Source organism: Mycosarcoma maydis, chromosome 6 (assembly GCF_000328475.2).
Source record: "Mycosarcoma maydis chromosome 6, whole genome shotgun sequence".
Taxonomy (NCBI): domain Eukaryota; kingdom Fungi; phylum Basidiomycota; class Ustilaginomycetes; order Ustilaginales; genus Mycosarcoma; species Mycosarcoma maydis.
In genome coordinates this window covers 125,871-145,824 of record NC_026483.1, presented here as the reverse complement: position 1 = coordinate 145,824, position 19,954 = coordinate 125,871, and the positions used below count along the sequence as shown (strand labels likewise).

At 54.1% G+C, this 19,954-nt stretch overlaps 6 protein-coding genes across 6 annotated transcripts; 2 read left to right on the top strand and 4 right to left on the bottom strand.

Moving 5' to 3' along the window:
* Positions 1–13: 13 nt before the first annotated feature.
* On the bottom strand, positions 14–974 carry UMAG_11714 (uncharacterized protein; the record flags this gene model as incomplete). The annotated part of the gene is made up of 8 exons (XM_011390923.1): positions 14–84; positions 242–263; positions 351–381; positions 466–499; positions 596–613; positions 703–756; positions 843–854; positions 959–974. The coding sequence occupies 8 exons, from the start codon at positions 972–974 to the stop codon at positions 14–16; spliced, it is 258 nt and encodes an 85-aa protein (XP_011389225.1).
* Positions 975–2,044: 1,070 nt separating this feature from the next.
* UMAG_02553 (mitochondrial 37S ribosomal protein uS5m) lies at positions 2,045–3,172 on the bottom strand (the record flags this gene model as incomplete). The annotated part of the gene is made up of 1 exon (XM_011390658.1): positions 2,045–3,172. The coding sequence occupies one exon, from the start codon at positions 3,170–3,172 to the stop codon at positions 2,045–2,047; it is 1,128 nt and encodes a 375-aa protein (XP_011388960.1).
* A 1,482-nt stretch (positions 3,173–4,654) lies between these two features.
* Positions 4,655–8,665, top strand: UMAG_02552 (uncharacterized protein; the record flags this gene model as incomplete). The annotated part of the gene is made up of 1 exon (XM_011390657.1): positions 4,655–8,665. The coding sequence occupies one exon, from the start codon at positions 4,655–4,657 to the stop codon at positions 8,663–8,665; it is 4,011 nt and encodes a 1,336-aa protein (XP_011388959.1).
* A 356-nt stretch (positions 8,666–9,021) lies between these two features.
* UMAG_02551 (uncharacterized protein) lies at positions 9,022–11,238 on the bottom strand (the record flags this gene model as incomplete). Its single annotated transcript, XM_011390656.1, has 1 exon — positions 9,022–11,238. One exon carries the CDS (start codon positions 11,236–11,238, stop codon positions 9,022–9,024), a length of 2,217 nt encoding a protein of 738 aa, XP_011388958.1.
* A 569-nt stretch (positions 11,239–11,807) lies between these two features.
* UMAG_02550 (uncharacterized protein) lies at positions 11,808–13,112 on the bottom strand (the record flags this gene model as incomplete). Its single annotated transcript, XM_011390655.1, has 1 exon — positions 11,808–13,112. The coding sequence occupies one exon, from the start codon at positions 13,110–13,112 to the stop codon at positions 11,808–11,810; it is 1,305 nt and encodes a 434-aa protein (XP_011388957.1).
* Positions 13,113–16,498: 3,386 nt separating this feature from the next.
* UMAG_02549 (b-induced zinc finger protein) lies at positions 16,499–18,850 on the top strand (the record flags this gene model as incomplete). Its single annotated transcript, XM_011390654.1, has 1 exon — positions 16,499–18,850. One exon carries the CDS (start codon positions 16,499–16,501, stop codon positions 18,848–18,850), a length of 2,352 nt encoding a protein of 783 aa, XP_011388956.1.
* Positions 18,851–19,954: the final 1,104 nt, after the last annotated feature.

Below are 19,954 nucleotides of genomic sequence, written 5' to 3'. Positions count from 1 at the left end.
AGAGACGGTGCGGTCAGAGAAAACGGTTGCGGAGATGACGTTCGAGTTCGCCAAGCGCTCGTTTGCCTGCGCATGTAGCCGTTACTACTGCGTCAGGTGATGCGACAAACACGGATGACATCGGCGATCAACAAGCAACAAGCAACAGGCGTCAAGGTTTAACAAGAGCGTCTCTGTGAGCGAGGTGTGCCTTATACGGAAGTCCAGGATCACGGATCGGTTTCGGGCCGAATCGATCCACTTACGGCATGCGAAAGGTTGGTCTGGATGTGCAAAGAAAAAACCCCGGGGCTGGTAGATCAGCATCATCGCCAAATTTACACGGAATCAATGCCAGAGATAGCACGCACAAGCTTGCGATTGATCGTTGTTTCCTTGCCTCTAAACGGACGAAAGCGATAACGCGATCAGATTCACTTCACGTCTCGACCACGTTGAAGGATTCCGAGCATGTCAACAACTTACTCGATCTTGGTAATGTAGCGAATGGTTGCTACGACTAGATCCGCCATGGCCGAACCAATGTATTTGTGTCAGCAGCCAACCAGCAGCCAACGAGAGCCGATGCTGTAGACAAACGACCGTGAATGCTCACTGGACTTGTCATCGCGATCTGAAGTGCAGACAACCACAAGCAAAGCTGGTCAAGCGTCTAAATGCCGACGAATCTTGGTTTGCTAGCATAACACACTTGATACTCACAATCAATGGATTCGATGATGCCCCTTTCCTCGATGTTGGCAATGGTAAATTTGACTGTGATGACACAAGCTCTATCAATGGTAGTCCATACTCGATCATTTCTGCTTCGCAAATTTGGACCAGCGTCCGACGATTCCTACCTAAGTCACCGTCTAGAACATATCGGGAATCATGGCAATCGGGGTCAAGCGGTGGTTCACTGAAACGTCAGTAGCTGCCGAGCCTAGTTAGGGAGCGTGCCCATCTGTCCACCCACTCTTGAAGGTTTTCATGACTGACAGACTGCAACAGCTGCGGGGTGGTGTGTAGGTGCGATGCGGATGTTTCGAAAGATGCGTCGAGATCGTTGTTGCTGCTAGCGGGGTACGGAGTGATTGTGAGAGCGAAGAGGAAAGTTGTGATTTCGAGAGATCCAATCGCGAATCGTGAAAGTCGGCTGCGACTCGAGAGTATTTATTCACGACAACGCAAGCGGACGCATGGACACTCGGAGCTGTGTTGCGAGTTGATTTGCACGCTTAGCACATGAGCAGCGCATGACAGCTGTGATGATCTCAAAAGCGCAATGGACGAGTCAAAGCTTTGCGCAAGGAAGATGCGCGATTCAACGGTCGGTGATAGGAGCAGAAGCAGCAACTATGCTTAAGTAGAGGATTCGTGGTTACGGTCCCAGAGTCGTGAGTACGTAAACGCAAGGAAAATGTATGAGCGCCGCACAGCTTGCGCGCGCCTGGCGCTTGGTTGCGATTTTCAGAGACGTGAATCACGAATCGTGAATCCCCCAAGCTTGTGAATGGCGGCCAGCCTGCATGCGCAGTCTGAGAATATCAACCGTCCACGCTTATGAATCAGCTCGATGCGCTTGGAGTGAGTCCCGTGTTGCGCACCGCTACAGTCGCGCCAACAAGATCCGAGAGAGCCAAACATGCAAACAAACCAAAGCACATCTTCACGCTTGACTCGTGACTGTCTCATTCGTGATTCGTGATTAAACCGGACAAGACGATGCTGCTCACGTCCAGTGCCATTCACTGTGATGCACTTCAATGGCAAAGACTGTTTGATCACAAGCGTGAATTACGAATTGCAACACGGCTGTCGACGCTCAAGAGTGAGTGACCGTCTAACATGTGACTCTCAATCACGAATGTGGACAGGAAGCGCATCACATGAGACGCACAGGCGTCCGTTGCGCACACAGGTTCAAACAGCGACAAAGAAATCGGGTCACGGCTTCACATTCACTATTGATGATTAGCTCTGCTCCAATATCCGATCTGTCTTTATGATTTATTGAGAGAGCGAGCGCGGCGTTGCCAAACAAGTAGCTCGAGACATGATCTCACTTGGCCATGTTGACTTGAGCAATGCGGCGACCTCGGCTGCGTTCGATGTCGAGGCGTCCTCGCATGCCTCTGCCCTTGTCTTTGCGACGCATCTGGCCACCAACACCGTCGCCCATTCCGAGCGGAGCCGCACCACCCCACAAGATCTGCAGCGCCGCCTTGACCACATTGACTGGATTGGTGGAGCCGTAGATCGAGGCGCTGAGGTCGGTGATGCCCACTGAACGGCAGATGGCGTGGATGACTGGTGGAACGCGCAGCCCAAAGCCGGCGGGTCGCGGTCGCAAGACGACGCGGCTAGCACCCCACTTTGCTTCGAGCTGTGTCTCGACGGTACGTGAGCCGTCGCTGCCCTTGTGAATGGCGACGCTGTCGAGATTCTTGACGGCCGCGTTGAAGGCTTTGCGACCTGCTTTGGATGCGTTGGTGTCCTTGCCCTCGCCGTAGCCAACGAGGCCTTTACCGTTGCCTGCAATAACGAGTGCGTACATGCTGGCGTCTTTGCCCTTGGTGGTCATGTGTACGACACGCTTGAGCACGATGGCGTGACGATGCAGATTGCGCACCTCGTGCACCGAGAGCGGCGTCACGGTGGATAGGTACTGTTCCAAGTTGACTTCGTCTGCGTCCGAGACCGAAGAGAGAACCAGCGAGTCGGCCGAGGGAGGTGTTGGCTCAAACATGCGTGGCTCGTTGAGTATAGTGACGGTGGAAGGATAGGGAGTCGAGGTGGTGGGTGTGGATCGGATCACATTGTCGGGATGAGGATCCAGCACGGGGTCGGCAAAGTGGAGTAACGACGGGAAAGCTCGAAGAGTGTCTGACGGAAAGCCCAAGGGCATGGGCTTGTCGAGGAAAGGAGACGAAATGGGGATTGTCCTTATCACAGTCTTGGACGAGGACCTGGGAGAGGATGCAGCGGTAGACGAAGATGTCGAGGAGGATGATGGGTAAACAGACTGTCTCGCAGACGAAGAAGAGGCCTGGTTAGCCGTGCTTGCTGAGGCCGAGAAGCATCGTGCAGCTATTGACGACTGTGCAGACGCAGTGGTTGACGAGGATGCTAGCGAAAGATCTCGAACGAGGCCCGTGAGCGTTCTGCGATAAGAAGTGGATGCCGCCATATCTGTGAAAGAAAAGCGCTATGAGTGGTGAGTTGGATCAATGGTTGGTGCAAGTTGTTGGCGTTGCCGTTACTGCTGAAAGTTTGCTAACTCGATCAAGAGACGCAATGACAAGTATGGCGATCCTGAGCGAGGTGATCAAGGAAGAAGTGATGCCAGTTGCTCTCGTTCTTGTCAATCCGGCTCTTCTTCCTTTTTCTTCCTAAAAAATCAAACAATTCAAGCCCTCCCAGCGTGCAGGCCAAGAAGTTGTGAGTCGTGAGCAGCAGTCACGCCAGTCGCAGAGTGACGGGTTTTCCCAATCAGAACAAGGTCACGTGGATTTGCACACAGCTTCGGGGCGACAGAGACGAATTCACGATCGGATTCACGATTTACGATTTACGATTTACGCTCACACTCACGACTGATTTACGATATTCCCGCACGACGATTACGAATCACGAATCGGAGCGCGGGGAATTGGTGATCAGCGGAGGAGAAGAAAGTCTAACAGCTTTCCTGATACAAAACGTAAAATCGTGAATATCGTAAATCGTGAATCGTGAAGGACGCACGTTGCATGATGCACGAAGAGTAATTATCGCCCGATGTTACGCTACGCCAGGTCGGGGCAGGTGAATCGGCCCACGGTCATGTGGCTGGTTGTTTGCTGTAGAAAACTTTGCTGTGCAAATCGGGTATGGTTCCAAAGTAGGTGGCAGAGAGGCCACAGACAGCGGCTGAATCCCACAACCAAATCGCATCGTGAATCGTGAACACAATCGGGAATCCATCTCGTCGTGGCTTTCCACAATCGTGAATGCCGTGATCCGCGCTCAGTTGAACTTTCTCGCTCGCCTTGGCTTACTCTTCCTCACATCGCCACTTGCTCTTGCTCCCCTTCCTTCAGCACTGCTCGTCTTTCTCTTTTCTTTTGGTCAGGTTCAACATAGTCACTGTCGCCGTTATCATCCCGGGGTGTGGTCGCTTCTCTTTGGAAACGGTTTTGCTTGTCGTTCAGCTTTTCTTCTATACTTGGGATTGCATTCTTTACCACGGTACATCAGGTTTCTCTTCGGTCCTCTTTGCACAACTCACTTCAACTTTTTGCTTGCTTGCTCGCATTCTTCCCTGCATCATACTGCTACCCCATACTTGACTACCACTGTAACCTCGCCGGCTTGACATCCAATCGACGCGCACAGTCGCAATCAGGCTGTCACAAAACGTCTCCTTTAAACGTCCGCATTAATACTGCATCCGTCTTCCTTTCTTGCGGCTCGGGTCAAACTGCCACACCACCTTTGCCATCAAGGTTCACGCGCCAAATTGCTGTTGAGGCTTGCCTTGTAACAAGCCTTGACCTTTCAGTCTCCGCGCTCGTCCAAACATCGCGCATCCGAAACGTCCTCGCAAGAGCACCGAATTAGTACAACAACGCCCTTCTACGCACTACCTCACCTCGCCCTCTCTACTCTCAAGTAGTTCAAACTGTCCCGCATGTCGGCAATCAACCACGCAAACTCGTCCGACGGCGCGTCAGCTGCTGCCTCTCAGCTCGCCACCTCACCCTTCTCGCCTCATGCAAACGTTTTTGGTCCCAAGTCAACCATGCCCTTGGATGCCTCTGGTCGTGTTCATACTTCTAACTCTGACAACCAGTCTATCAGCAGTCGTTCAAACTCTTTCACCTCTTCCGCTCATGACCACACCTCGGCTCCAGCCTCCACCAAAGCTACATCCGTCCCCACAGCTCATTCATCCAACGCAGTTTTTCCTACCTCTCCCCTCTCGAGTGCAGCTGCCGCACCACCATCCGCAGGACTGTACAGCTTCACCGATCGTATCCGTAACACTAGCGATCATTCCAGGCAGAGCAGCAGCGGCGCCATTTCCAACTTAAGCGCCACTTCCTCCATAGGCGCCGGCGCCCCTCTCACCTCTCGCCTCGCACAATCGTCTCTCGCGCCCAACGCCATCGATCAACTTGGCTCATCTCCGTCCTTCTTCCTCAACGCCCGTTCTTCTACCTCGCTCGCCCCACCGACGGTAGCCAATCAGCAGCAGCGCCGTCTTTCTTCGACGTCTGCTTCACACAATGATTCCCCATCCTTACGACTTCCAGATGGCTCCAATGGTGGCGCCAGACCTCCTTTCGGTCGACAATCCTTGTCCGACGGCCCATCCTCCTCGGCTCACATGCTGCTCTCTGCCGATGCTTCATCTTCCTCCATGGATGCACGATCTGGCTCCTATTCGGGCAGCTTCCCCTCGGTCGGTCATCCCAGTCCCTTACCACAGCATGCGTCCGCATCAGCCGCTGGCCTCTACGATCCGCAGTCCGGCATCAACACACCCCCGGCACCCACCACCGGCCCGCTTTCCGCCTCGGATCCCCGCACGCAACTGCTTGTCTCCAACTTGCCATACCGCGTTCGATGGCAGGATCTCAAGGATCTATTTCGCAAAGCTGGCACTGTTCTTCGCGCCGACGTCTCCCTCAGTGCTGATAACCGCAGTCGAGGCTATGGCACGGTGCTTATGGCAACCGAGCAAGACGCCATCAAGGCAGCCGACTTGCTCGGTGGCTTCACTTGGCAGGGTAGGACACTTGACGTTCGTGTCGATCGGAGCGGAACGCTCGTTGGCGTCGCTGGTAGCGCCGTAATATCCACGATTGCCTCCAATGCCGCATCCTCTCCCAGTGGTTTTGCCAACGGCCAGCCGGCGCCCAACCCCAGCGCCTTTTCGCTCGACCAGAACGCAGGTGGGCAGCAATTCCTCGGCGTACCAGCTGGCAGCTTCAACGCCGGTAGCAGCTCTTCCCCAGGCTCCTTTTCGGGCGCAGCTTCCCCTTCCGCCCTCTCTCAACACGTCCGTGCAACAGGCTACCCGCAGCAAACGTCTTCACGCCTATCCTTCTCGGCACACCCTGATGCCGGTCAGATTGGCGGCGACGCGCATGCTTCCGAGCTTGAGAGAGCCATGCTGCAAGGCCACGCCTTCCCCAATGCTTCTGGCCACGGTACACCCAACCGCCAACGACCTGCATCCAATCTTGACGCTACATCTGGTGCTCAGGCTCAGCATCGTGCAGTCTCAGCCGTCCAGTCGCTCGCCTCAAATCCCTTGGGTTCACGCCGAGGATCCGACGTTGGCAGCGCTGTCGGCGACGGCTCTCCGTCTCCTGGTCTCTGGACCGCCACCGTCAACGATGTGGCTTCTAGCATGTTTTCGCAAAACGCGGGTGGCTCATCCGTGCCGACTGGATTTCCAGGTGCACCTGCCATGGCGCCTTGGCCTGCGGGACCAGGCTCGTTTGGAGAGCAAGCGATGACTTCCATGCAGTCGCAACCCTTTGGTTCGCAGATGCCAACCACCTCGTATGCCGGCAGGGTGCTGTTCGTTGGCAATTTGCCGTTCCACTGCCAGTGGCAAGATCTCAAGGACCTCTTTCGTGCAGCTGGAAACATCCAGCGAGCCGATGTTGCAATTGGTCCCGATGGCCGAAGTCGAGGCTTTGGAACCGTTCTGTTCGCATCGCAGGAGGACGCTCAGAATGCAGTGCGTCTGTATCATGGCTACGAGTATAGCGGTCGGACGCTCAAAGTTCACTTTGATCGTTTCGCAGCACAGAACGGACCTGCAGTTGGCACGCCCGGCAATCCGGCACAATACACTGGCGCGTTTGCTGCTGCAGCTCTTCCCTCTCACATGACCAACACCGTCCGAGCACCTCCCGCGGTTCCTCAAGTACAGCAGCATGCTTTGCAGGGCACATTCGCCCAACCACATTATTCGCAACAAGTAGTACATCAACAGCAGCAAAGGGCCGGCTTCTCCGGGTCCTTTGGCTCGATGCAGCGGCAGGGGCAAACATCCTTCGGTCAAACAGCATTCCAGTATTTGGCGTACTCTTCGGCCTATCAACCTTCGCAGCAACAGCAGCAACGCTCGGAGTTACAGTATCAGCAAAGATACGCTCAACAGCCACAGCAGATGTCATCCGGCTTCTCCGCCTTTGCCAGCACCGGCGACACTGGTGCATCCCTGCAGACACTTGCCTCATCTGAACACCCTTTCTCATCATCTGGCAATCTGAACGATCTTCGTCAAGCCAGCCAGGTCAGTACTGGAGCGCAGCCCCTTGGCATCTACTCTGAAAACAGCGATTCTCTAGGCGAAACGGAATTTACGTCAGATCGAGAAGCTGACTATGGCATCTCTATCGCGATGCCTACCAACGATTTTGGCGCTGCTTCGTCCTACTTGCCCTCGGACCTCATGTCTCCCGGCCTTGTCTCTCCACCGGCACCGACTCAGCAAAGTCAGCAGATCAGCTCGCATCCGGGTCGCATTCAGCTGCCTGCGACCGACTTTGCCAACAGCTTTGGCGCTGTGATGCGCGGTGCACCAGCGGACCAAATGAGCCCTATGACCGCACGCATGCAGATTCCCATGACTCCTGGCATGCCTGGATTCACGTTTCAGCGGATGGCAGAGACACCTCCGCTCTATCCGCAGTTCCTTAGTCCAGGCCTGGGTGCATTCGGCCCAACGGTTGGCGGCAGTTCTCAAATGGGCGGTGGTCTTGAGGCAGCTTCCCAGTATGAAAGCGCAAGCGTTGACGGCGGCAGTGGTGACTACATGAATGCAGCTTCTGGTCCTCGATATAACGTTCCGGTTCCGCTGACACCTGGTGCTCCGATCGGATATAACCCCATGTTCTCCACGGAAGGTGGTCATGGCAGCGCACATGGTGTGCATCAACAGCCGCCTGCGACGCCCCACTGGTCTCAACCCTCTCGACCACGCAGGGGTGTTGGCAGCAATGGCACAGCCACGCGACAGTCGATGGGCGCTCCCAATCCGGAAGCGGACGAGGTAGTGGATACTGAAAATCGAGCAGGGATCGCAAAGACGCCAGGCGCAGGTCCTCGGCGTTCTTCGCATGTCGATCTGGATGGTGGCCACACAGCGCCTTCACGACGGGCTTCCGTTGCTACACCAGGTGTTATGGAACATGCGACCGACGATGGCTACCCGTTCCCGGTAGTAGCTGCAGGAAATGTGTCGCATCTCACACGTCGTGCATCTATGGACTCGCCAGCTCAAACCCCGCTCGCATTGGGTCCTGCTGAGTCGTCGAGCTGCAGCAACAAGCCAAAGTCTGACTCTGTACCGGTCAATGCGTCTACAGGTGAGATGCTAGCGGGGACCAGCGCCGAAGAGCTCGCCAAGACGATCGCTAGGCTTAGTGTCAAGGGTACGGCACTGGCTAAAGAGTCGAACACACGACGCAGTCTCAGCATGACAGCTGAACGCAGTGCAACAGCGTCCGCCATGGCCAAGCTCCGAGAGAAGGCTGAAACCTCGACGCCTGCAGCTCATGATGATGCTCAGGCGGATGGCATGTCGAGCTTAGGAGCTGCATTCGCTGGCAATGTTAATTCAGCTGGTGCCACTAAGGTATCTAGCCCCCTAGCCAACTCTGGAAGCAACGCATCGTAGCTCGATTCGTGATTTATGCAAACACGTGTTTGGCCTTCATGTCTCACAGCACGTTGGATGCGGCTCAGAACATGGCTGCTTTGTATACAGGATCCGACGCCGGCGCCAGCAAAAAACGCACCCCTGCCGACCAACGTGGTCGATCCACATAGATTACATGCGCTTGGTTTGCAACTCATACAGTATAGATAATTCTCGTAAGGATCGCTTTGCATTGCACTGGTTGCGAGGTAATGGTGAGGATGTATTGTGATTTCGACATCGAGATTGCGTGTGGTGGCTTGAAGCAGTGGACAGGATGGGCGCGGAGAGATGTGGTGACTGAGCTAGTGAATGCGGCTGAGTGGATGCGGATGTTAGTGGAGGATGTGGCTAGACTGGGTGGAATCGAGGTATGCGTTCTGGAGGCCCTTTAAGAGGTGTGGACGGTGGGCGCGTTGGAAGACGGCCAGCTTGGTGCGCATCGAGAGCACATGTGTGTACACGTGGCGCGGTTTGATAGTGCATGCCGAGTCATGAGCAGACGAATCGCTGCATTCGCTTACAGAGAGCTCACGTTGCGACAAGACCGACTCTTTGTGCGCGAGGACGCGCGCCGTTTGTAGGACGACCGATGAAGCGGCGTGTTGACGCAAGCTGAATGACTCTCTAGGAGACGGGAGCGGAAACTCGCGTCCACCGCGGGTCGCGTATTTGGGCAAATGGATGCATCCACGCACGCGCCCAAAGCTATCATATACCACGATTGGCGTCTCGGATTGATCGCCGGAACCTGAACCAGAACCAGAGCCCGAACCGGAACCGGAGCCGGAATCGTTCGCTTCCTCCGTCGTCGCAGTCGACGTGCAAGCGTCAGCGTCACAGCTCGCAGTGCGTCGCCTTTTTTTGCTCCTTGAATCGTCTTGCACTAATCCACGAGTGTCTGCGTCTGAGCGAGCATTCCGATACCGGAATCCATACCATCCATGTAGACCCTTCAATCCCAGTTGGATCTCTAGTATCGCTTGTACCGAATCCCCCTGTTGGCTATCGAGGTCCACATCGCCTCGTCCCATCACCCGATCAGTATGCCGTTGTAGCAAAGAGCCAATGTCGAAACGCGCAATCGTATCATAGTCAAACTCATGTTCTTCCAGTGCGCTTTCCGCCGAATCCGAAACCAGGTATGCGGGCACGAGCGTACATGATCCGTCCCACTTGCGTAATCGCACCACCGGTGGAGTTGACAGTTGCGCAGCAACCGCCGACGATTGGTTCGAGTTGGACATGCATGTCGATTCGGATGTGGAAGCGGATGCTTGATCGACCCACGAGACCGAGAGGTCTTGTGCTTCGGCTTCGCATGCTTCGCCCACTGGGGGGTGGGCGATTCTACCGCTGGTGCGCGAGGCGCATAGCGGAGATTCGCGAGTGTCAGTAGCAGTGTTGGAGGTGGGAGCAAACAGGCGGGTGGCAGTAGGTCGTCCAAATGCGCCCGAACCATCCGTGGAGAAGGAAAAACTTGAATCTCTGTTTGCGTCACCTGGGGCGCTGCGAATGGTGGGTAGTCGAGGATTTGCTGCTCTGCCGAGGTGCGAAATGCTCGAATCGACGGGGACCCTCATGGCAGGCGGACGAGATCTTGCTTCTGCTGCAGCAGCTACTCGGTTCACAGCAGGCGGTGCAGGTAAAGCGTTGTACGTTGTGCCCATATCTCTGTTCTGTGGAGTGGCGACGGTCGCAGAGAATGAAACACTTTGTCTTGCTCTTGCTTCGTTTCGACTCGCAGCTCTTGCGTCCCGGATCCGGCGTTCGGCTGCCAATGCGGCTGCGTCCAAGTTTGTAGACGTCGGAGAAGCAATGGGAGGTGAACGGGTGGCTACGGGATGTAAAGAGACGCCTGTTGTCGCCGCTACGGCTGCCGACGCTGAATTTGATGAGCGAACAGGTGTGTGTGCAGCTGCAGACGGCGGCTGTAGCCGAGCAGGTTGAGACTCGATCCTCGCTGTCGGAAGAGTCAGCGTTGTACTACCACCAGCTCGAGGTGCAAAACCAAAAGAATTGGACATAGACGTCTCTGTGGGGCTGCCAAAAGCGTTTGCCGCCGTGGTGGTTACTGACGCTGTTGCTGGTCTTGTGAACAGATTACGGCTGGCGCCGATCGAGTTTGCAAACGAAGCCACCGGAAGAGGCGGTGCAAGCATGTGTGATACTGCTCGCGCTGTAGGCGCTTGCCTTTCTATACGCGGTGGTGCGGCGTGAAGCTGTCTGCTTGCACCTGCTTCTGGCGTCTGTTGCAAGGTTGATGCTGCAGCCAAGTGCGCTTGTGATTGCCACGATGTTTGCTGCGACGCGTGCGAACGAGCAAGTGCAGATTCTGGAGTCGCTGCGAGTGTGTATGCGCTGTTGCGACCCGGCACGGTCTGTGCTCGATGGCGCAAGTGGTCTGCAGTACGACCGTTGCGCTCGAAAGTATTCGATCCACCAAGACTATCCTCTACACCACTTGTGAGGCTCATTCCATCGCCAGAACTGTCGCTCTCCTCAACACCACCGAGAGGCACAGATGAGAATGGTCCTGTTCGATCCGACATGCCTTGGCTCTACCGCTGTGATCCAGATGAGTGCATGTAGTCATATGGTAAAGAGGAGCCGACAGCATCGACTTGTGCGGCTTCAGTCACGAGTGTGCATCAAACAGAACAACACTCGTGACTCGTGACTCATGACACGCGGGTTGGCGCGCTGAATTGTGGTGGTCTAACAATTTGGTAGAAATCACGAATCGTGAATGTCCGTGGCCATCCCGCATGAGCACGAGCACCAGTCACGAGTGAGCAAGTAGCAAACATCAAAGGTCAGTCAGCACCACACACTCGTGACTCTATGACTCAAGCAAAACACGAACGCTCCACCAGAGTCATGTTTGATGATGACCAACGCCCCGTTTCATGGGCAATTGAGGCAAACCGTTGCACAAAAAAGGGTGCCTGGACAACCAGTTGCAACACGGATTGCAATCCTCAAGTTGAGCTTGACTTACGCTTGGCAATGAGGAAATGAGGATAAGAAATGCGATTGCACAGGCTGAGCACTGGCAGGATGATTGTAGTTTAAATTGGTTGACTGCTGTCTTGCGTCTCTGCTGCAGGTTGGCGGCATGTCAGGGAGGCAGAAAGTCTCCGTTCTTACGCTTGATCCAGCGGCTCCTACCTAAAAGAACCTCTTGGGAGTCTTGAGCCTCCGCGACGAGGTTGGCCAGATGATCCATCGGGATACTTTCCAGGCTTCTCTGCGTCGCTGCCTGTGATAGAGCTCTAGCTGCTGCCTTGACGTGCTTCCTCAATTGTTCCGCCTCTGCTTTGAGTTGTTGCACCTGCTTCGATATAGCCAGCTGTTTTTTCGTGTGCTTTGCGCTTTCCTGATCGTGATCCGCCAGCAATTTCTCTACCGTTTTGAGATCCCACTCCATCTGACGCAGGTTGCCCTCGGATGCGAACTTGTCTGCATTCTGTCCATCCCACTCCTTCAATCGTGAGGAAATAGGTCCGCGTGCCGGCTTGACGCTCGGCATGAGAAAGCTCAGCTTCATATGCAATGCATTGAGCACAGTTTCACGTGTACTGTCGTTGCCGCCAACGCCGCCGCCACTTTCGCTGCCAAATAAATCCGATAGACCAGCTTGGCTAGAAAGTTGCGAGCTATCCAGTGACATGTCCGCTTCGACTTTGCCTAGCACACGCGCGAGAGATGAAAGCTTTCGTGGCTTTCTGACGCGATTTTGCTTGAGGTGGGCGCGCGATTGCATCTGGGTGTGTGGTGACAAGTGGTGGTAGGTCAACGATGATAGGTTGGCTACGACGCGGTGAGCCAGTCGAGCGGCCTTGGTGGGTCGATCTTGCCTTGCTGCCATGCAACGCTCGCCAACAATGAGATGGGTTGAAATTGAGCCGCCTTGGTCTCGATCGCTGAGCTCTGGATCGGAAGACGTATTTCCGAGCAAGCGCCGAAGATGGCCAGATGCGCTCGTCTCCTTGGATGTCGAGGATTGAGCTGCCTCCATTGCGCGATGCTCCGAGACGCTGCTCGGTAACAAGGATGCGGAGAGGTGAAAGGCAAGCGTATTGTGCGTCTGTCGTTGCAGCAACTGCAGTACTGAAGCTGCGTTTGGGGGTGCTTGACGCAACGTCACATTTGGCAGTTCGGTTACTTGACCTGCTGTAGGTTGACAGGTTTGGACATTGCTGGTCTCGGTGACGCCGTCATTGTCTCCATTGACAGGTCGGATCGAGCTTGGTATCACCGCATTATTTGATTTGGCAACGAGAGCATCGGCAAACTCGTCACGTAAGTAACGTCTGGTATTCCGAGTAGCTGGACGTGAGAAGCGTACGGAAGCGGCAGAGGAACGGAGTAGAGCTCGATAGAGACGCTGCCAGGAGCTATTGTTTGATGGCGCCTTGACCATGATCCATCGTGTACGGATGGAAGCGTGCGCAGGGTAAAATGTCCCAGTTGCTTTGTGGCTTTGCGCTTCGTCCTCTGTGTATGATTCCCAACCGTTCCGTTTTCCCGGATGTACCGCAGTTTTCCTGGATGCTGCAAGCAGGCCACAAAGTCAACGGTCCAGCCAAGATGACCTGGCGACCGAGAATTTGAGCAATCGAGTGGGCGCTGAAGGAGGTAGTTGGCGTGACAGCTTAAAGCGTCCGTATTTGTGACTTTGGTGTACTGTACAGAACAATTCTGAATTTTGAATGGTGAATCGTGAATGGTGAATCGTGAAATCAAAATTCGTGATTCGTGATTCGTGATTCGTGATATTAGCCGTGACAAACAGAAAATCTAATCTGCTGTGCGCTCGAGAAGGCTACGCTCCATTCGTGAGCAAGCATTCACGATTCACGCTTGTGTCGCCAGAGTTTGGTGCTTCCGACGACGAGTAGCAAAGAGGCACGGGGAGAAAAACAGCCGAGGTGGAGGAGAAGTAACTTGTTCTCTATGCAGATCCACCTCCCGATCTCCCGATTGGCACGCGATATCGTGTACGCTGCTCCTGGACGTTGAATCGACGACGCCAGAGACGAAATCGTGAATACTCTAATGAAATCGACGCTCATCGAGGATTTTGCCCGCAGCACGACATCCGCCTGACGAAAACGGAGCGAGCAGCCTTGATTTTGACATGAACAATCACGAATCACGAATCGCGAATCGCGAATCGTGAATTTGTAGCCATCAGCCTCGACTTGGCACATGCCAGGAAGCCAACTTCGTCTTTCGAAGTCGACTTGATCGCACATGCTTGTTACGCTTGCCGTAAACAGCGATGATCCTACACCTGCTACTTCGTTGTCCGCACGCAAAGACCGGCAGCAAAGCAGCAATCTAGTCAACTGCCTTGTTTGCATCGCAGCCGAGCTAGATCCGAGCTCGGGCCTTTTCGAGCATTGTTCTAGTAGCCATGCAACTGCTGCATGATGGCCATGGTCCGCATCAACGTGAAAGTGAACGTTCCACTCTTATTCACGATTGTATCTGAATCCGACATACCATCTTTGCTTTCAATCTGCGATCTCTGCTGAAATGACAGCAATGGCCGAACGTTCTCTGCAGTTGCAGATGCTGGGCACGCTTTGTTTTCTCCGCGCTCGACTCAGTGCAAAGTCGAACAGCCACCTCTTCGACGAAACGTCCTACTCTTCAGAAAGAGACGTCAAAGGTAATCCCAAGACTGACTTGGACATTCGTGATTGAGCACGGTTCGTCAATCACGAATGTTGGCGTTGACACTAGAGTAGCGCGTCTTGCACTTGCTCACTGCTTGCATTTTGAATCTTGTTCCTCTGAGCGTTCCATCACGCATTCGTGATTGTGATTGCTGCTGGATCTGTCACATCTTCATTTCTGAGCTTCATTGTTTGAGCACATCAACTGATCTTGTGCAGGTAGGTCTAGCGTCACTCGGCACTATCGTCTTCACGTTTGTACCTCTGGGCGCTATGACGGTTTGTGATTTGCTTCATCGAAGGACCTCATCTCGCCAATCACAAATCGGTGGTACTACTCGTGACTGGTCGCATTGAGCCGGCTTTGAGCCTTGTGGCAGCCATGTGCTCCAACCACCGGTGAGCGGAGCCATGTAGGGCCCCACCAAGCAGCTCCGACCTTGGTGCTGGCAGACGCAGAGCGAGGAGGGCGCTTCGGGCTTTCATCAATTTCATCACTATTCACCCTGACCGAGTCCAATACTTGACCACACTCCAGCGCGAAGCGACAGGACGCTTGCTTCGAAGAAGCTTGCAACCATAATTGAGGCTAGCGCACGTACCCTCTCGAGGCGTTATCCGCTTGCAGCGAGACTATGCCCCTGATGTCCCACAACACGATTCCGATTCTGCAGTTTGGCCGCGGCTTAGTTTCGTACATCATATCGAGGGCTGAGCTATGAACAATGAAGGACGACGGATCGGTGCATTTTGCGACCGACTCGCACCGTTACTGCTTCATCTGGGCCCTTTGCCCAATTCTTGGCTTGAAGCGACTGCCGACGCCCATGTGCCCCTGTCGGGGTCGTGATGAACGGCTCAAGCTGCAGTCGTGAGTGTGAGTCCAAGCGAACAAGCGAACAAGCGAGCAAACGAGCAACGTTCTTGCTCGAAATCGTTTCCCTATTCTAAACGCAAAACAAAAGTGGCAGTAAACCACGATGCAATTTGCACGATTGTACAAGGTACAACGCTCTAAAGACCGACATGAAGACGTTTGGCAAAGCGCATCTGTCGTCCTCATCTGAGTGTAGCCTGTTGGTGAGAAGCCAAGCCGAGAACCTGTCGTGATCCCGAAGATCCCGTCTGCATGTTCGGACGCCAACAATGGGCATGTGCTCTTGCGCATCAAAGCTGCGCTGCAGAGTCTGTGGCTTGTGAAGCTCTTGACGAGTCGCAGTCCTGGGTCGATGGTGGAGAGCGACCCCTGTTCCAGGACGGCAACTCTTGTCTGAGCTGTTGCTATGAAATTACTCGACTCAATCGTCCTCTTGGCGAACCAAAGCGCTGCTCACAGTGCTTTATGCCGAAAACGTCAGCCATTTCTTTGACAAGACAGACAGAAAGTGTCGGACAGTTGGAGGCGAGCAGTAGCATGGCTGTGTCCAGCTTCATTTGGAACGTGCATGCTCTTTTTCAGTGACAACCGTGAGCTGGGTCTGGAGACACTAGCCGCCAGAAAAGATGTAAAAGTTACTTATACACGTTAGAGATCCGAGCGCTTTGGTTCATGCGGCCCTCCTCTTCTTTCCCCCTTGCTTTGTTCTGCTCCTTACTACTTGTATCCAAGTCATCTTCGAGTCTCGCCTCGTTCTTTTTTGATCAGAACCATCGAAACGTATCGCTCGCTCTAGTAGAGCCAAGTGTCGACTTTTGTCTTGTCTCCTCAAACTGTTCTCTCTGAACTACCACCCATTCCCACTCTGCAGCTTGTTCATACGTTGAAAAAAGTTAGGGTCTTCAACGTGCAGCTTCGTGGCAAGCAAGAGCGGCAGCAACGCGCAAGCCGGAAACCTGTCTGCTATTAGATGGCTCTCGACTACCTGGCATCCTTTGAACCCTTTACGTTTACCATCGCTCGATTTTCATATTTTCCGACCTTTGGCGACACCACGAGCCCGCCGCTCCGGCCATAGACGGGCAGTTAGGGCCTAAAGTCGGAGTGTACGACTCTTCATCGGTCTGCTTGGAAAACTTCCAGCATTGGTTTTCTCGAACAGGACAAGAGCCAGCAGAATTGCATCGGTTCGGCCCTCTCTCTTCCTTCTCCAAGTCACGTCTCGAGGGCCAGTGTGCTTGAAACAGCATGTCGATGCTTAGCACACGGGCAACTACGCGTTCGTTAGAGTCTCACACGGCAACATATTCTTTTGATCCTTCCCGTCTGTCGCTTGGTGCGCCTACACCTTCGTGCACCTCGTCTTCAACTTTGTCTTATCCTCCTCACACCATTCCACCTCTGGACCGAATTTCGATGGCTGCTGGCTGGCCTATCGCATCAAATTCTTCCTCGTCGTCGTCCATTTCCGAACATCCTCCGTTCGCCCATCAGGAACCTACTGGCATGGTCACAGATTCGGCTGCTGTCCGAGGCGGAATGCGGATAGGATATGCCACACGCTCTACTACGGGTATGCTTCCACGAAATATACACGTGAGTGAGCAAGCTGCAATCGGCACCAACCTCTTCTCGATGGGCTCCATCTCACATACCGCTGAGAGTGCAGGCAGCATGGTGCGCAAAAAGCGTCGTCGATACGGACCCAAACCTCAGCCACCATACACGTGCTTTTGTGGAAAGGTGTTCAAAAGGCACGAGCACATGCTGCGCCATCGAGCTACGCACGACGACAACATCAAGTACGAGTGTCATATGTGCGGCAAATCATTTCGCCGACAGGATGTGATGCATCGGCACACGATGACTCATGCAGCTCGCAGCCGTCAGTCGAACAAGATGCGAACCACGGCTTCCATGTCGGCGACCACTGCGCCTGCTTCAGCGAATGCGAGCACGTCTGGCTCGAATCGAAAGGGGACCACGGATGACGACAAGATGAGCATCAATAATGTCAAGCGTGAAAAAGAACATGCGCTACCGTTCTTTACCGCCAACGCTCAATACGATGTGCTCGAAGACCCCACGTTGCGTGTCGGTCTGGCTGAGTATCCAACCGAATCCGCTTCTTCGCGCCACAACCAAGACCATCACATTGCGGCAGCTCAGCTGTACAGTGCTTGTAATACAACAAAGTATCTGTACCCCACATACCCTGTCACGATGCAGCCGATCTACGCCCACAATGTTGCCATCGACGTTGGCGATGCAGGATATGCTCGATCCGACAACTTTGATGCTATGGCCGACTACCACAGTCGCATAAGTTCGTCCATGTCGCCTCCCCCGGCTTTCTTGGCTTCTGCGACTGGATTCGGCGCAAACACGTTGGGTGCTGATCAGTTCGGAGGAAGCGCTGGGATGACTCGGCCTCAAGCAGCACTGCCGATGACGACAGTGGGAATGGAATACGAGTACGAAACCAAGCCCAACGGTCAAGATCCGGGATCGCACTACGCTCCAAACTGGCACGGCGGCAGCTACGGAATTGCACATGGAGCGATGCACATGGGCGCATGCGAGTCGGATTGGAGCGAGCAAAGCCCATCGGGACCTAGTACACACACATTTGCATCGCCAGCTTGGAGCCAAAAAGCGGAGCTGATGAGACGAGAGGGCACGGCTTCGGCGTCTAGCGGAACACCGTTGGGACCATCGTCGTCCAACCGACAGCTGTCGATGGATCCTGGCTGGAGGTGGCATACGCAGACACAACACCAGCCACAGATGCAGACCCAGCATCACCAGCCGCAGTCACAGTATCAGCATGGCTCTCCGCTGGTTGGAGGAGGAGCACACAAAGACGCGAGTCTTGGCAGTGTGGATCGCAGTCCTGCACAGATTGTGCGAAGACGTCTGTCGAACATGCAAGGCTCAGGTAGCTACGCCACAAATTTTCATGACGCCCACATGTATGCCGTACATGGCGCTGCAGCCAAGGCGGAAACGTATGGTGAGCCTGGTTTTGGTATGGGACTTTGTCTGTTGGATCAGCCAAATGATGGACAGGACTCTGGCTCGCTCGGCCTGGTGACAATGCCTACCTTGGCACATGAATCGACGATGAACGAGAGTGGAAGAGATGCGAGAGTAGTGGCTCAGCATCATGGACACATATCACCCCACGGTTCAAACGTCGCCATGGTCATGTCGTCATCATCGCCATCGTCATCATCGCCAGGTAAGCATGCAGGTGCTGGCATGAGCTCGATGCATGTTTCGCAGAGCGCGAGTCATCATGCTTTGCCATCCTACCCTACGCCTAGCAAGCATGGACTTAGCTCCATGTCGAGCGTGATGGAGCCGTTTGATACAGGTTCACCACTGACCGAGGCTACTGGCAATGCTTCGCCGCGCAGTCACAGCAACAGAGATGGTAATGGATACGCAGTGGGCGGATCGATGCATGCTGAGGTGCATAGAGAGCCATCCAACCCGCCGATTGATCCAAATCTGGGTGAAGATGGCAATGACAATCCTAGCAACTCGTCGTCACCAGCTGCCAATTTGCAAGGTGGTCACACCAGCCGTCGTTGGTAAAGCATGGGCGAAAGCTGACTCGACTGCCTGCATAGCTCAAGAAAACATGACTCTGGCACATGATAATGCACACCAGTTACTTGTTTCTATCCCAAGACCGAGTCGCTGCCATCACGAACGATGGAATCGATTCTTGAGCTCGATATATGCAGACGCCTATACGTATGCAAGATCCACACAATTGTAAACCAACTCGAACTCAAATAAGGCTTGCTTGACTTGTGATGGTTCCATCTCAGAGTCTGCAGCTTGATCTTGCTGGCGTGCACACATGCGTGCGTTTAGAAATATTGTATGGCGCTGACAAACCAAATGCTGAGTGCTACTCAGATCACGAATGATGAGCTTTGTGGTTCTTATGGGCCATATTATTCACGATAGTCGTGAGCAAATACGAAAGCTGCTGGCTGATGAAAGAGCAGCAGCAGCCAAGACAAAGTCGCGAGTCGCGAGGCGTGAGTCACGAGTGTTGGTTTCGCTTGGAGAAATACAAATCGTGAATGGCTCCAACACAGGGGCTACGCTTGCGCATAACTTATTTGAAACACAACAAACACGAAACATTCACAAATAACAAATCACGAATCCACGAATCGGAGCAGAAAAGCACAGAGCGTGAAGCCGAAGCATCCAAGTGAAGCACGAAGGTTGTATTCGTGATTCAGGTTGGATACAGCAGAAGCGCAGTCGAGACGTCAACTCAGCGCGTGTGCGGCTGGAAAGCTGGACGTGGACCCTGAATTCCCACTCTGTCACTCGGCAAATCTGCACGCTTCAGACCAACACACCGTGTTCACACGTCAAACGGCGCAGCCGATAAACTTGAAAGCGCGAAGGTGCTCACCGTTGGTAAGTCAGTTGAGGTTCAAGTGATGACATAGAGATCCATTTGCCTGTCTAGCTACAATCACTCATCGCTCTCATACCACTCAGCTGAGCCATCGACGCCAGGCATCCTCCCAGTCAGATCGTGGCAAAGGAACGGCGTGCAAGGATCGCTAGCTGCTGCAGCAACTGACCACTCTCATCTGGCTCAAAACATCCTTCAACGCCCTTCCACGTCGGAACAGTGGTACTTTGTCCAGCTCAGTCAGCCTCTTTCGC